The sequence below is a fragment of the Odontesthes bonariensis genome, chromosome 17 (genome assembly GCF_027942865.1).
Source record: "Odontesthes bonariensis isolate fOdoBon6 chromosome 17, fOdoBon6.hap1, whole genome shotgun sequence".
Lineage (NCBI taxonomy): Eukaryota > Metazoa > Chordata > Actinopteri > Atheriniformes > Atherinopsidae > Odontesthes > Odontesthes bonariensis.
In genome coordinates this window covers 7,025,258-7,041,682 of record NC_134522.1, presented here as the reverse complement: position 1 = coordinate 7,041,682, position 16,425 = coordinate 7,025,258, and the positions used below count along the sequence as shown (strand labels likewise).

The window sequence follows — 16,425 nt, the reverse complement described above, 5'->3', positions numbered from 1 at the left end:
CTAAAAAAGTAGTTAAAAGTAGTGTCTAAAGAATTTAATACAACTGTGCAAGTATGGCTTGTTTGTAAGGGCTGCAGGAGAAAGCCTCTTCTCTCTAAAAAGAAATTAAAAAACCTCACAATTTAAGGAGGGTGTACTGGACTCTTCTTATAACAGCAGCTCGTGCTGCTTCAGTTCATCATTTTTGGGTCTTCAATTCAAAATAAATTCACAAACGTGTCAGTTAAAAAAAAAACTGTTTAATCACCATCAAAAGGATAAAACGAGACAAGGCCAATTTATAGTGCAACTTTCCTCAGGATAAAAGATTGTTCAGCACATAACAGACAAAGAACAGGTAGCAGATTTATGTTTGAGTTGAGTTCATACAAGTTTGTCGGATGTCTTTATTATTTACTCTTTGACGTGTTATTTTTGTTGGTTCAGCTTTACAAACAACATGTGGACAGTTCTGAAACAACTTTTTTTTTTACTATAAGCTTACGAGTCTTAACACCAGCTGGATCCAAACAGCTGGAAATATCAAAGTCCTTTTCATTGATGAAAACAGCCGAGGCATCACTCGGCTCCGGTTTTCTTCTCCGTACCGTTCGACTCCTTTTCAGATTTTTCCTCGCGGCGCTGCCTCGCCGTCTCACTCCTGCCCCCCTGTGACGACTGGTGGTACAACTTGTGGAGGCGCTCTGCGTTCACGTTGGCGTCCTCCGCGCCCTCGCAACACCTCATCCAGGACTGAGGAACGGCCTCGATGCCGTAGTGGGCCCCTGCGATGGCCCCGGCCATGCAGGCTATGGTGTCCGTGTCACCACCCAGGGCCAAGCTGTATGCTATTGTCCTCTCCAGGCCTCCGTACTTCTCTGGGAGGCATTCCTGGGGCTGCAGGCAGTGGAGGACGCAGAAGATGGCGGTGGGGACTGAGTGGAGCGCTGCGATGCCGTTACCTGGGAGAAAAAAAGAAAAGAGAAAAGCAAAACTAACTTCTCCCGTACGACTGGAATACGTCCAGTGTGACTCAAAGCAGGATGAATCAGGGCTGCGTTCCATTTAGAGGAAGTTCTACCATGTGTGCAGAAGTGGAATGCAGCCCTCATTAATCCACCTTATTTTAATGAGATTTTAATGAGATTAGCACCATTTATTTAACATATTTAACACAAGTCACATCCTGATCAATATCGGATGATGATAGCATGCAGCCCTGGCAAAAAAAAAAAAAGCTTAAAGCCTCCATATAATGCACATAAGGAGATTAGCACGCATGTTTAATTTAAAATGATTTCAAATCAAATCAAACTTATTTGTATAGCACATTTCATGTACAAAACAATTCAAAGTGCTTTACATAAAATAAAAGCATTGCAGCAGGGAGTGGCAGAAGCATTAAAAATACATAAAAGAATATAAAGAGAAACAAATAAAATACCTTAAATGAATTTAAAAACAAGCAACAGTCTAGATCAATTAAAAGATAGCGTGCAGATTTCATGCATAGACACAAATGTTAAACGATTTGAAAATAAAATGCTGATTTTGAATTCTCCATGAATATCTCACAGGTAAGTGGCCACAGACTGTAACAAGATTGGGTTTAAAAGTGGAAATCACTGCGTGGGCTTAGGAACATTTTTCCAAAAACCAGTTGGTGAATTCAAAATCTGGAGGGCTCTGACGAATGAGTGAGGACACTTTAATCACCCTAACCCTCAAAGAAAAGATGTAAGTTGAACCTTTAATTTTATTTTCTCATTATATAATGCTCAATTTTGACACTTAAGGTCATTTTTTTTATATTTATAGCAGATACTGCTAGCCTTGTGCTTCATTTTTTGACTAAATGCATCCGGTTTTGTCCCGTTTAAACAGATTTGACCTCGACTGGTTCGGGCGAATAAATGTATTTCTAAGAAGAGGCCGCGAATGTAAAGATGAATACCTTTAAGGCACCTTTGTAAGCAACCAAGTAACATGTCGCTGACATGGATCTGTCTTTCAAAATCTGTTTTCATGTCAAATTTAAAAGAAGAAGGGACTGAAAGGGATGGAGGGACGATGAAAAGCCTCATTCACACGGATACTGACCGAGCTCAGAGATGACCTCCTCTATGCTGACCTTACTCCTGCCCATCAGGTCTCTGACTCTGTGGAGACGCTCACAGAACGGCCTCTCGGCTTCTTTCAGTCTGGAAAATAAATCGTAAACCTTGAAAGAAAATCGCTTTCTCATCTTTCCTGACAAAAGCGAAGCTTTACTCGTCCACAACTCACACTCTGGCGTCGCTGCGTGTCGCCTCGTCGCCTTCCACTTCTTCCATCTCTGTGATGAGCCTGCTTATGAACTGCTGAGGCAAGTCTAGAGCCCCCTGCAGGGAAAGATGGACGGCCATCGCCTGCAGCACTGCTCCATTATAACCCAGAGAGCAGGAGTGTGTCAGCATGGCGCCAAGACAAGCAAACTGCAGAGGAAAAGAGAAGAAAGCACTTTAGCGTTAGGGTAAATTTACATGAACAAGTGTTTTGTGCTGTTTTAGGTAAATATGCACCACTCACCCTTTTAACATCAGCTAAATTAGGGAAAGCCAACGCAAAGGGGGCCGCCCTCATGGCCCCTCCGTTCCCAAAGGAGCCCCGACCGTTAAACTGATCTCTGGCCGGCTGATAAACGTCACTCAGCTGAGGGGAGGCGAGCTTCTTCAGCACCTGGATCACTCCGGATCCGTAACCACGACCTGGAGAGGCACCGTACTCCTTCGCAAACCTCGAGGGGTGAGACACAAAGTTTCTGATGTTAGACCTCAACCCTCCAGAGGAGCTGAAGAGGCGTCGGCTGTGCGTCTACCTGCGAGCCATGTCCTGCTCATCGAAGCCAGCCCGGGTGAGCAGAGATTGGACCACACAGCGGGCCATTGCTGTGTCGTCGCTGTATTCGAGGATACCTGGAACAAACAAAGGCACGCAAAGGTTATGGTTCAACACGTTTCTTTAATCACAAATAGTCAAGTTTTGACCATGAAATAGCGGCAGCAAACTTTGTAACGCAACACAGACACGTTTACGTGACTCGAATGATTAATTCTGGTAACTTCTCAGTAACTGCCTCTCGCCTAATGACAGCTGGGATGGGCTCCAGCCCCCTTCGTGTCCATGGGACACAAACCTTCCTAACGTCATTTAAAAGAGCTGTTTGAATTCTCTAAATACTAAAAAAAGGAGCTCTGATGCTGCCTTAAGCATTCAATTTAAACTAATTCACTTCAATAACATTATGATATGGCTGCTGAATTGATTATTATCAAAGAAATCCTGGTGTTACAGATCGGTGACAAAATAAAATGTATATCAGCTGATAAACCTGTAGAAAACTGACGTGTAGCAGAGAGGAAGGTGTGGTAGAAATCTTCAGAGGTCGCCATCATTTAATGATTATAAAAGGCTTTTTCAGGTGTTTATTACATCCCAGCTGGACTATTGTAATGTCCTATATGCTGGCATTAAGGAAGCTTCCCTCGTATGTTTCAGGATTGACTTCAAGGTTTTATTGTGAACTTTTAAGGCACTTTGCATCTTTCTGACCTTTTACAACCATGCATCTGCTGATCAGTTGCCTTTAGTTGTTGTTTTAGAGGAGACCAGGCCCCCAAATTATGGACACACTTCATATTTTTCTACAACACACAATGATAGTTTAATCAGTTTGTCCTTATTTTTTCTGCATTTTTGTGCTTTCTTAATTGGTCTACTTTGGTCCCAAGGCATTTGCTTTTAAACGTGCTTTATGAATAGATTTGACCATCAAGTTTGGTGACGCGTATCTTAAAGATAACAGGTTAACGAATCCTTCCCAAGCCTGCAGGACAGTTCTGCACAGGTGAGATGCACAGATCGATGACACACACTAGACATGCAGTGGGAAAGTATTTTACATTACCTAAAGTGAGGTCAAATGCTTTTAAAAGAACAGTGATTTATAGGGGCATGCAGGAATGGAATCAGCTTCCAAAACTCATTTCACAAATTGATGGTAAATCTTTGTTTAAAAAGACCTTAAAAAAGTACCTGTGTAATGGTAAGGGCCTTGTGGACTGATTTAGTATGTATGGAACTATCATGACTGGATTAGATGGAAGGAAACTGTGTATTTATCAGAGGTGGGAGAAAGTCCCTATGTTGCAAGTCCAAGTAGAGTCTCAAGTCTTTGCTCTCAAGTCCAAGTCAAGTCCTATGATTTTTGTTTTCGAGTCCCAACCAAGTCCTAAGATTTTTGTTTCGAGTCCCAACCAAGTCCTAACAAATCGATTATAATTAATTATACGGATCAGGTCCACGCTCAATTAAGTTGTTTATATTTTATTGTTCATGTTCTGCCACTTATTCATTTGTTTATTTTTATTAATATTGTGTTTAGATGCTTTACCAATATAAGCACTACCTTCTTGTGCCAATAAAGCTATTTGAAATTTAAAAAAATTGGCCGATATCTTTAGTATCTTTTTTTTGTGTGTATTGGCATTAATTAACCAGCCAAGACTGATAACAGGAGTGCATTTGTAAATCAATTGACAATAGACTTTGGGAGGTATTTCTCCTTTTATTTCTACACAAACTTGCTAAAACTTGCACATAAAAAAATCATTAAAAAAAAACACCATTCAAAACCAGCTGCACCCAGATGTGACCAGGTTGAACCACTGGTTCACTGACAGCTGGGATTTCTGGCTGGTTGCTACAGTATTGATGCGACACTTATAATAAATATTTTAATATTTGTGCTTGCTGCATGTGAATTGACTCGAGTCCAGAGGGTTAAGTCCAAGTAGAGTCTCAAGTCTTTGCTCTCAAGTCCAAGTAGAGTCCAAGTCTTTTTTTGATTTGGTCAAGCAAGTCTCAAGTCATCAAAATCGGGACTCGAGTCCAAGTCAAGTCTCGAGTCCAAGTCCCCACCTCTGGTATTTATGTTCTGGATTTCATGTAATTTGAAATGGAATTGTGAATTTTGATTAATGCATTATATAATGTACTCAATGCCACGAAATAATTTTTTGTAAAGTACTTTATTTGTAATGTATTTTGATGAGGGTCCCCGGGAAGAATAGCGGCAGATTGCTGCAGCTAATGGGGCTCCTAATAAATAATAAATAAATAAACAAAAACATCACGTCCTCCAGTCACTAACCGTTTCCTTTAGTTTCGTCGTCCAGGCTGCTCAGGTGCTGCAGGACGCTCTCCATGGGAACCTCCTCCGCTCCCTCGAACTCTCCACCGACGCAGTCTCCCAGCACAGCCGCCACCAGCGCTCCCCGGAAGCGGGACAAAGACGCCGGGCCCCCCGCTGCCGCCGCTCTCACTGCCGTCATTGCCATTCATCCGCCGGTTAAGGGGCTTCAGCCTTACGCCCTGAAAAAGCTTCGCTGATCCTCCGAGCAGACTACCTGACAGCGAGGAGGATGGAACAATTCACGGAACAACAACAAATATGGACTGAACTCCTCCACTAATCTGCTTCCTTCTTCTTCTTCTTCTTCTTTCGTTTATTGGCAGATTACATATTTTGGTTGTTGTATACCGCCACCTACCGTACAGGAGTGTGTAGAGTGATACTATGGCGATTTCATCTGATCAGTCAAGAGGGTGTAAAATAAATCTAGAGATAATAAGTAATAACAAAACAAAACCAACAAATAAAGAATATAAAATAAACAATTAAATTTTTTTTTAAAATTCTTTTCATTAATTCAGTGTCTTTCAGGAAGGTAAATACCGTAAGGCTCTAATTCTGTCTCTTTGCATTCCTTGTTCCCCAAGAATATCCTCAATATGATCATCTAAGTCTTGCCATATCTTTCTTGCTCATTGTACCTCCTACACCTAAATAAAACATGATCCACATCCTCCTGTGTTAGGCATTCAGTACATAGACCATCACTGTTACCTAATAGTTTAAGTGTTGAATTCAATCTTGTATGTCCCATTCTTAATCTTGAGTACACTATTTCTTCTTTTCTATTTTGCATATTCATTCCTTTTCCTCTAATATTTTTCTGAATATTGTAATTGTGCCTAGCCTTTGGTTCAGAGTCCCATTCCTGTTGCCATCTCTTTATCATTTCAGACTTAAGTTTAGCTTTCGCTTCTCCTTTCCCAATTAGAACATTGATTTCTATTTCTTTATTTTTTAGAGCCTTTTTAGCTAATCCGTCTGCCTTTTCATTTCCTCTCATTCCAATATGTGCTGAAACCCAACAAAACTGAACCATTAAACCTAGGCTTCTAACTCTTAATAAGATGTGTCTCCTCCACTAATCTGCTTCCTGGGGACGCTGATGCCAATTTGACCCTCCGGTGAGAAGTTCGGGCCGTCGGACATAGAAATACACCAAGACAGACAGGCTTGTCAATGAGAGATCCTCCCCATGTCTGATCTAGTTGATCTATATCTATAATAACAGACCCGCCTGCTACCGAAAGTGATATTATAAATGCGCAAGAAATTTTCCTAACACAAAGTCCAATTACGAAAATTATTTTAAAAAACTAATAAATTAAGAGAAAATTGGTGGCAAAAGGAAAATTATAGAAAATTAGGTGATTTATTTGCGAGTAATCGTTAAATAATCATTAAATGTGTGCTTTTATATACCTATATACGTGTGATGTTGAGTACATATACTATATTTTACGGTAGAGTTGTAGAGATCCAGTGTGAATACTGCCCTCTTGTGGACAGGCGATCTAATACATCAGAGACACTGTGTTCTGATATAAATTAGCCTCGTTAGATGGCAACAGCCAGAAGTAAATTAAAAAAATACAAAAATATGCGTAATCTACTGGGAATATGACCAAACCGATTAATGACTGATGGCCAGTCACTCGGTTTACAGCTCAAGCGTGAAACAAGAGCACACAAACTGCCATGACGCTTTAGTTGCATTCGCTGTCTGCCTGGAACTCGAAATTCTTAAATGCGACAAGGAAAAATAAAAATATTCTAAAGAAAAAATACTGCAAGAGGTCCCGTTTCCTTATCAGTTAAAAAAATTGCCAACGTGTTTGTCATTGATATTTAAACATTAAATAAAATCCGGAGGTAGCCATGTCTCTTTGCCTACTTTGTGCATCGTAAACAGTCGAAAATAACGCAAAGCCAAGTTTCCGACTTTTACTGTACTCTGAATGCAGCATTAGTTCAGTCATTATGAAGCTTTATTACCGTACTCACCCAAATAGAGACGCCATTTTTTTCTCCTGTTGATGAATGAATAAACCGATGTTTGACGTCAGTTGATGTCTTTCTTTGAGGAATGAATAAACGTGCCAGTTTGTATTTACATCAGTTGACTCAGCTAATACAAGAATCACCGAAACGGGTAACTTTTTAAAATAATTTTTACAAACCTACAATAATCCAGTCTAGAAACTACTCGAATATTTACGGTAACGCTTAACCGCATCTCCCCCAATAAAGTACTTTTCTTCGTCTATCTTTTAAAAGTTTGCTTCAAAGTAAAAGAAAAATAAGAAAAACGGGATGACATGTTTATATTAATTTGGCACGGTTCAATATTGGTTAGCTGGCCTCCGGTTGTTGCTCCAGCTGGGGGTTTTCGTGACCCATAACCCTCCGAGGAGGTGGGCGTTTGGAAGCGCGGCGTCTGCAGTATAATTAAAACATGGCGGACTCGGAGGAATTTAGACTTAAACGTTTACAGGTAAGAAATATACATCAATGCCATAATCGCATGAGCAGTCAGACTCAACATAGACGTGTTTGCTGAACCAGTTTAGATGTTATGGTATTGAAATATTGTCAGCCAGCTTCCGGTCGAGATGTGCTCTTTTAAGCTAACATTAGCTAGCTAGCTAGCTTGCTGCATGCTATTCAGTACTGATGCACGCAGCTACACCTAGTTTAATTAAGCAGCCTTGCTAATGGACACTGAATACGCACATACCGTTCACAATATCCCTTTATTTCGGCGTCAATAGTCTTTATTAACCCAGCAATATAGCCCTATGTTGCAGTTGAGTGTTGATCCAACAAAGCCCTTGCATCGCCAAGGGGTGCTGTGAACAATTTAAGAAAAAAAAAAGCTTATTATGATGAAATAATGCGTTTTCACCGTAATGTATTTATTGCCGTATAGGCCCAGCAACTACCGCCCTCTCATTGAGAACCGTTTCCGCTGTGTGTATATTTCATATGCTTATAAATACGCCAAAAAGCAATATTTTGCAGTATTTTTTAATTGAGTTTGGTAGGACGCCTTTTACATCACATTTGCTTGAACAGCACGAGGCCTGGAGCCATTAATAACCAAAGCAAGACGTTGAAAACAAAGACCCAGATGTGTTTTGGTAATTAAGCTTTTAGTAAATCTCAAAGAGCTTCTAAAGGATCGTAAAACATTACATAAACTGGTATTTGGGCGCATTACAAAACACAAAAGCATTTGCCAAATGTCATGAATATTTTCTGATAAGTTAAACAGGAGCTCATTTAAGAAAATATACACACACGCCTTAACAAAGAAGTATCTTGATTGCCACTTTTGGAGATTATGCTTTTCAGTAATGTGATGAATATCACCTGTGCATCTTCTTCTGGAGGCTCCCCAGTGAACTTAAGGATATTTAACCTATAAACATCCATAATAAAATTACTATAAACTGATTATTTAAAAGCAATTCCCAAAGTGGCCGAGACAAATAAGGATAACTTGTGATTTTAAAAAGCACACACACAGACGGACTGAGAGAATAAGTGTAAGTTTGAACCTGTTACTGTGAGAAAAATCAGTTACTTGTTTTAAATCACTTCTTAAAACCCTTTTTTTTTCAGAGACTGACATTAATATGCCTTGTCCTCTATTTATTTTGACTGTTTTTGGTATTTTAAACGTTTATTCCTATGAATGTTGTACTTTTTATTCCCTGTCTTTTGTTTCCTGTCTTATCCTTAATTTGAAGCTGTTTGGCTCACAGTTTCCTCTACCTGTAAAAGGTGCTATATGAACAAAGTTGTTATATTGTTTTAAATCAAGTGTTCTTGAGCTAAAATTGTCTGCCTCGTGAATCCTGCACCTGTTTTTGAGCATCCGTTACACAGATATGTTCTTAGAAATCAACACTGTGTTCTCAATTTGCAATATGCAGGTGACCAGAGAGGAAGTAAATGTGGACAGAAGTCAAGGCTCACATATCATCGTAGGTTACATCACTTGCGTACTATTTCCACTATGATGCTGTCGCTGTTTCTGAACGGTCTTAACATACTTTCCTCTGTTGTTGCCTTTGTTATTGTTTACATGCTACAAATAGAAAGTTTGTACGGTCGGAGCTTTCTAGTTTGCTCCTTAGGCTCTTAGTACACTGACAAGTACCGTATTTTCTGGACTATAAGTCACACTTTTTTTCATAGTTTGGATGGTCCTGCGACTTATATATCAAAATATATTTAATTTATTGACTGACATGAACCAAGGAGTAAACATTGCTATCTACAGCCACAAGAGGACACTCTATCTGCTGCTCCCGTACTACTGAAACATTAACTTAAAGACAACTGAGGAAGACTGAACACAAACAAAAATGCAGCCAAAAAGAAAATCCTATTCTGCAGATTACAAACTGCAGGTAGAAAAATATGCAGACGAAAACGGTAATCGAGCAGCAGAAAAAAAGTTTGGAGTGAATGAGAAACTTGTGAGGGACTGGCGAAAAGCAGAGGTTCATCTGACTGCAATGAAGTAAACAAAGAAAGCGAGACTGAAAGCGAGGTGGCCAGAGCTGGAGGAACGAGTCCACAGGTGGGTGCTGGAACAACGCGCTGCAATTACGTCTCCACGCCCTGGTACTTGCAAAGGAGATGAATATAAATGACTATCAGAGCACGAACAGCGGTGTCACAAACTGCCGGCAGACTTCCAAGCCGAGGTCTACAGTTTTCCGTGAGTTCATTGAAGAGGAGGTAACTGAACACAACGTGTCACCCGGATCATATGAGCTGAATAACTTGCCTTTCCAGATTAAATGTCTGTTCTTGGTCTTGGATTTTGTGAAATAACTTTCTAAATAAATGCGACTTACAGTCCGGAAAATACGGTATGTTAACAAGCACTAGCACAAGATCCAAAGCATAGCAGCTGCCTGTAAGAGATGTAGGGGCAGAAATGTTCACTTAATGGCTTGAATACATTTATTTGGTCTCATTTTGTAGATTCTTCTACCCTGGGTAGTGATCTTATGATGCAACAGTTAAATCCTTCTTCCAGTCTTGTGGCCGTTTCTTGATATAAGAGAGAAACGAGTCCAACCTAACCAACGTTTTCTTTTGCTCTTTAATTTCCTTATGCACGTTTGTTGCTTCCATGTCATTCACCTACAAGAACCTCTTCTCCTTTGCACAGAAAGTTTAAAAGAACTCTTAAATCTGAGTACATTTTTTGCTAAATCGGTCAGATCTCACCGAAAGTCTCTTCAGAAGCCACCTGAATAACTTAAGTGCTGTGCGTGTCTTTTACTTTGTATCGGGCAGCAAAAAAAAATCATTATTACTTCTTTTAGCCTACATAACATCACATGTTCAGTGATCTGACGGCTGCAACTGCAATTTTGATGCTGAGAAGATGTGTTTTGTGGCCCTGTAGGAAGGGGCTAAGAGGTCAAAAAACGACTGCTCTACCACTGTTACAGCCACTTCTCTTATGGAGCAAGAGGGAAAAATGGAGGGGAAGCTTTCACCGCCAGTGGTAAAACAGTAGCTGTGTTTTTTATGGACAAATATTGGTTCTATCTAATTTGAAATCATTCTGGTGAGAGATTTAAACTAGAAATGCACTCAGAGAGTGCAGGCCTCCGCCAAGGAAGCTCAGTATGTTTTCAGACATTAAGGATATTTGTGTCATTATTATTACTACGCTATATGCAGTTATGTACACTGGCTTGCCGTTGCAATCTTTCGTTGTGCTAATTACAGCAAATCCGCGCACTATGCATTCTGTTTGGCTTTGGCACCTTGAGGTCGCGCCACCTTGTGGAGGTCGCAAGATTGCAGCACGAACAGACGAACATCCAGCCGAACATCCAGACAAAGCAACAGACAAACTCGGGCGAGCACATAGGCGTCGATTACGGGGGGGCGGTGGGGACATGTCCCCACCACTATTTATGATTTGAATTTTGTCCCCACGACTTTTAAAAATGTGCTCTGATGCGACCGAAAAAAAATCCCCACATACTCAACCGAAATCGTCGAGTCTAAATCATGCGATGGGCGCGCACGAACATGTGAAAACCCCAATTTGGTATTTAGTCGTTTGATTTGCCGACTGTGAGCCACTGTAGAAACATGAAGTTGTAAAATGACAGCGGAGTCGATGCATTCCAATGACGTCACACCAGAGGTCCGTTTCACGAAGCAGGTTTAGTGAAAACTCTGAGTTGATTAACCCTGAAATGAGGGAAACTTTTACTCAAGAAACCTCAAGTTTCTTTCTGTCTCCGCCCTCTTTCAGCCACACACGCCATTGATTTCCTCATTCATTCAGTCAGCAGAGCGAGTTCTTCTACTTCTATAAGTCCATTAGGCACAGCAGGAGACAACTGTTTCCACCAACATGTCCTTTTGACAACGATCCCGTGGATGAAGGAGCAGCATTACTGCGCAGAGAATTAAATATTCCTCAGGAGATGGTTATCAGACCGCATAGATTTTTGCATTTCCAGACAATTATCTTTTTGAGCGGCACCATCAGAATTTTGTTGGGACAAAAGGAAAAAAAGACAAATAAATATTTGTATGAATAGGCTTAAAAAAGACATATATAGGCCTATTATATTTTATAAAGGCACTCGTGTCTTGGGGGTGGACTCCCTCAGCCACTGCCCTCCCGTTAGAGGTGGTGGTGCTGGGCACCACCCGTTTTACGGGCATCTGCCTTCTTTCTGTTGGCTCAGTAGAAGTCTGTGTTAGTTTAAATAGGCTTAATTATTTAACAGAACATGATATAGATGAGAAGACATAGTTTATGTGTGTGAAAACAGCATTATGTTGGGAATAAAATAACTGCACAGTCAAATAGCCACTTAATATTTAAATATAGCACATTGAGTTGCCTGTAGTAGTATGAAAATGCGCTATATAAATAGATGCCTTGCCTTGCATTGCCTATTTACTTTACAGTGTAAAACATGATCAGAATGAGGTACCTCCATGCTGAGGTCTCATCTGTTTGAATAATGTTTTTATATTTCATCTTAAACTGATGCAGAGTGCGCTTCTCCCCCGCGAGATTGCACCTAAATGAAATAAATGAATGGGCTACCATTCAAGCAGTTTCCCTGTAATATTATTGTGATTGCAAAGGACTACATTTAAATTTACACGTTTGCTGCTGCAGTGGTGTTGCACTTATTTCTAAAAACGTGTTGAAACTCGCCGTATGAGCGCATTAAGATTTCCAATTCGAGGTTGGTGAAAAACGTAGCCCCTCCTCTTCCCCGTTGCCATGGTGACTCGTCGAATCGGGACTCCGTTGATGCTGGCTTTTTAAAGTTGTGGCGTACACGCAAAACTCAAGGTGAACTTACTCAGAGTTGATTAAACTCACTCAAATCAGCGTTTCTGGAACCGAAAACTCAGAGTTTTCTATCTCAGAGTAGATCAACTCAGAGATCAGGATTAGACTCAGAGTTTGTTGAACCTGCTTTGTGAAACGGACCCCGGGTAAACCGCTTTCCCGGCGAAACTCATTTAGCGCTACTTCTACACAAACAAAAATGCAGCGTTTCTTCGCAACTTCGCTGGTGGTTCTTCCAAGGATAACTTTAGAGGATATACACAGGATCGTGGAGTCACACTCACCAACACCACAGTCCAGGCTGAGGAAAGGGTACAAGTTCTTTGTGGAGTATAGACACAGTTATCAAGGTAAATTGTCTAACGTTTTATTTTTATCAGTAGGCTACTCAATAGCCTTGCACATTCATGTTTTGTAATGATAAGCAAACCATATACGATCCATAGAAATCATCTGAAATATTGTCTGTGTGTAAAATATTTGTCATGTGTAGACTATAATATTATGAATATAATTTGCCATGGTGGCTATGAAGTCTCCGCGTGCAGCGTTAGCATTTTAGTATTAGGTAATCCAAGGAAACGTTAAGCTAGTTATTTGCTTGTTTTTTTTAGCAACTTCTGAAAATAACATTCTGTATATGCTCAGTGTCAAATGTAGTTGATGGAAAGGTGGTAGTGAGAGGCTCGATGAGGAGGAATGAGGAGCCCCACAGACTACAGGTTTCTGCTTAGTTATAGGGCCCGTTGGCCGAAGTCTGTGTTTGTTTTGACAGTCTGTCCGGACTAACAACTGCAGTTGCAGTTGCACTTTTCCCCTTTTTTGGTTGTTCAGATCATTTTCACTGTTCTTTCTTACAAACAGTACAGTAGCGTAATTAATTAACAGTAATTAATTCATGAATAAATACATAATTTCGAATCAGATCCTAATGATATGGAAACATGAAATTAAAGGATATCATTTATAAACTCTGTATGCGTTCATCAAAAAAAGGGCAGCTTATTAAACATGACGCTGGAATAGATCTAGAATGCGTTACTTTTTAATGTGCTGGATGGTGGGTGGTCCGTGGGGGGCATAGAATGCATTACGTTTTTTGTCCCCACCACTTCTAAAACCAAACTGACGCCCTTGTCCTTACCCCACGTGGTTTGAGCAGTCAGAAAGAATATACTTATTCCAACTCGAGTGAAAGCAGATTATCAGAAGGTTTCCAAAGGTTCACTCTGACTGAGCAGGATCTGATCGGTCTGATTTTTAATCTGATTTGACTATTGATTTGATCAGAAGTTGTCCATGTAAGGGCAGCTTGATTTATTTTATTGATATTTCTGCTCCATTGGAGGTAATATTGAGGTTATGAGCAGTTATATCAGCCTAAATGCACAGAAAAGACGTGGGTGTTACCACATGAATAAATCTGTCTGAGAGGTTGAAGGGCAGCTTGTGCTTTTCAAATGCAGATGGATTTAATCATGGACCAGCTCCTCAGAGCTTGGTACTTGTTACCTCCGCCCAGGAGGTTATGTGCTCGCCCGAGTTTGTCTGGATGTTCGTCTGTTCGTGCTGCAATCTTGCGACCTGCCACAAGGTGGCGCGACCTCAAGGTGCCAAAGCCAAACTGAGCCAAAGCCAGACAGAATGCATATTGCACGGATTTGCTGTAATTAGCACAACAAAAGATTGCAACGGCAACCCACTGTGCATAACTGCATATAGCGTAATAATAACGGCGAACACTGCTTCCCGACAAAACATTATAATAATAATTAATAACGGCGAACACTGCTGTTCAATAATGAATAGGGAGAAGGGAATGCCTCTTCTGCTGACAGTGCCAAAGAACAAGTAGCCCACATCAGGAACGTATGTCCATACATGGCTCGCTATCCACATCAAATCAAATTTAGGCCACACCTTCGCAGCCATCTGTGATTGTTTCAGACCATTCACTACAATATATGGGTGGATAAAAAAAATGCGCTTATAAAACAAAGGGTGGGATTCTGAGAGGGATGTGACACTTTAGCTTGACAACGATGTTTGCTTTGAATTGATCATAGGGCTTTCTATCAATCACTCCATATTTTTTTATAGAGCAGTTACCAAACCTACCATTAGGCCTATTTCCAGGTCATATTTGTGACACAACAAATTTTTCATAGGAGATTATATCAATCTCTGTTGGCTATATTTTATAGAGCAGTTAACAAACATACCAGTCACTCCAGGACATATTTGTGACACAACTTTCATTTAAATAATCATAATAAAAAAAACATTTAACATGTTCTGGGCTTGGTTGTTTCGTTGTCGTTGAGGGAGGGCTAGGAGGGGGTGCGCAGGGGGAAAGGTTACACTAACTGCGCAGGGGGGAAGGTAAACACAAATGGAAGCCGCCTTTGCCGTTTCTGAGAAGTCGCATCTGAAAGATAGCATCTTAACTTTGTAAACCTTTTCAATCGGAACACGAGCCAGCTGAATCTATGCACAAGTTTAAGCAGACGCATCGCTTTCTCTCGGACGTGGTGGATTACGACGTTAATCCCCGGTGGTTATCGGAACATTCCTTAATTTGAAAAGGTGAGTTGATTATTAGCCTAGGCCTATTATAATTGGCTCATTCCACGCCAATTGAACAAATCTTTACGCACTTGCGTCTAACCATTCTGAACTTATGTCCATGCTCCTTTGAAATCCAAAGGACTGAAATCTCATTTCAGTGAAGTGGAATCCTTTTTCAATTTACAGATCGTTTTATGGGGGAGGGGGGTCTTGGTGTTGCTCAGCCATTGTTTTTTTTTTTTTTTTTTTCCTGAAAAGTTCTCAAAGGGATAGCGTAACAGCTCTATGCCTACCTACAACATGCGGTAGGATGCTGGTAGGGCCTTCTTCAGTGGATGTAGTGTGCTGCAAAATGCTCATGTTTGCTACATGATCCAACCAATGTCCCTCAAAGTTATTATATTGTTGTATTTTTACATCTTTTTTAAATCTGGAAATATTTTTTTACAACGTATTTTCCAGAGCACCCAAATATCTTGTGGAAATGTGCACATATGTTTTCCTTTTCTACATTTTTTTCCTGAAGCCTAAGTGACAATGACATTTTCATTTTGAAAATATCGATTTTCTGCGTTTTATGCACCTCATTCTTTTTCTTTTATGCTATGAAAAAAAATAGCCATCATTACCTCCGCCCAGGAGGTTATGTGCTCGCCCGAGTTTGTCTGGATGTTTGTCTGGATGTTCGTCTGTTCGTGCTGCAATCTTGCGACCTGCCACAAGGTGGCGCGACCTGAAGGGGCCAAAGCCAGACAGAATTCATAGTGCGCGGATTGAATGCATATTGCAAGGATTTGCTGTAATTAGCACAACAAAAGATTGCAACGACAAGCCAGTGTGCATAACTGCATATAGCGTGCCCAAAGCCAGACAGAATGCATAGTGCGCGGATTTACTTGCACGGCAAGCCAGTGTGCATAACTGCATATAGCGTAATAATAACGGCGAACACTGCTTCCCGACAAAACATTATAATAAGAATAATAATAATTAATAATAACGGCGAACACTGCTGTTCAATAATGAATAGGGAGAAGGGAATGCCTCTTCTGCTGACAGCGCCAAAGAACAAGTAGCCCACATCAGGAACGTATGTCCATACATGGCTCGCTATCCACAGGTAGGCCACACCTTCGCAGCCATCTGTGATTGTTTCAGACCATTCACTACAATATATGGGTGGATAAAAAAAAAATGCGCTTATAAAACAAAGCTTCCTTGGTGGAGGTCTGCACTCTGAGTGCATTTCTAGTTAACCATGTTTTAGGTGGCTCCCTCCATT

At 40.6% G+C, this 16,425-nt stretch overlaps 2 protein-coding genes across 10 annotated transcripts in view; one reads left to right on the top strand and one right to left on the bottom strand.

Annotated features, from left to right (window-relative positions):
- Positions 1–225: 225 nt before the first annotated feature.
- On the bottom strand, positions 226–6,286 carry adprs (ADP-ribosylserine hydrolase). Its single transcript, XM_075447570.1, has 6 exons — positions 5,171–6,286; positions 2,837–2,933; positions 2,548–2,755; positions 2,266–2,453; positions 2,080–2,180; positions 226–941 (listed from the first exon to the last, which is right to left on the bottom strand). The coding sequence occupies exons 1-6, from the start codon at positions 5,355–5,357 to the stop codon at positions 559–561; spliced, it is 1,164 nt and encodes a 387-aa protein (XP_075303685.1). The 5' UTR covers positions 5,358–6,286; the 3' UTR covers positions 226–558.
- A 1,207-nt stretch (positions 6,287–7,493) lies between these two features.
- LOC142366616 (zinc finger MYM-type protein 4-like) overlaps positions 7,494–16,425 on the top strand; it is a 56,992-nt gene continuing 48,060 nt past the window's right edge. For 4 of the 9 annotated variants that reach the window (XM_075448565.1, XM_075448562.1, XM_075448570.1 and 1 more), the window contains exons 1-2: positions 7,671–7,706; positions 9,151–9,201. Coding sequence is in view for 3 of the 9 variants with exons in the window: in XM_075448566.1 (XP_075304681.1) it covers positions 7,668–7,706; positions 9,151–9,201; positions 10,644–10,745 (192 nt within the window). In the remaining 6 variants the exon portion in view is untranslated. Of the gene's footprint in view, positions 7,707–9,150; positions 9,202–10,643; positions 10,746–14,985; positions 15,162–16,425 lie in introns of those variants that run through there. The other 5 variants (XM_075448566.1, XM_075448567.1, XM_075448568.1 and 2 more) reach the window with 5 other exon arrangements.

What these genes read in the sequence shown, in the direction of transcription:
- adprs (XM_075447570.1), bottom strand. Translation starts at nt 5,357, where the DNA reads ATGGCAATGACGGCAGTGAGAGCGGCGGCAGCGGGGGGCCCGGCGTCT. An exon ending in ACACGCAGCGACGCCAGAGT is followed by an intron (nt 2,181 to 2,265) that starts GTGAGTTGTGGA and finishes TTTATTTTCCAG; the next exon opens with ACTGAAAGAAGCCGAGAGGC. An exon ending in GGAGGTCATCTCTGAGCTCG is followed by an intron (nt 942 to 2,079) that starts GTCAGTATCCGT and finishes TTTTTCTCCCAG; the next exon opens with GTAACGGCATCGCAGCGCTC.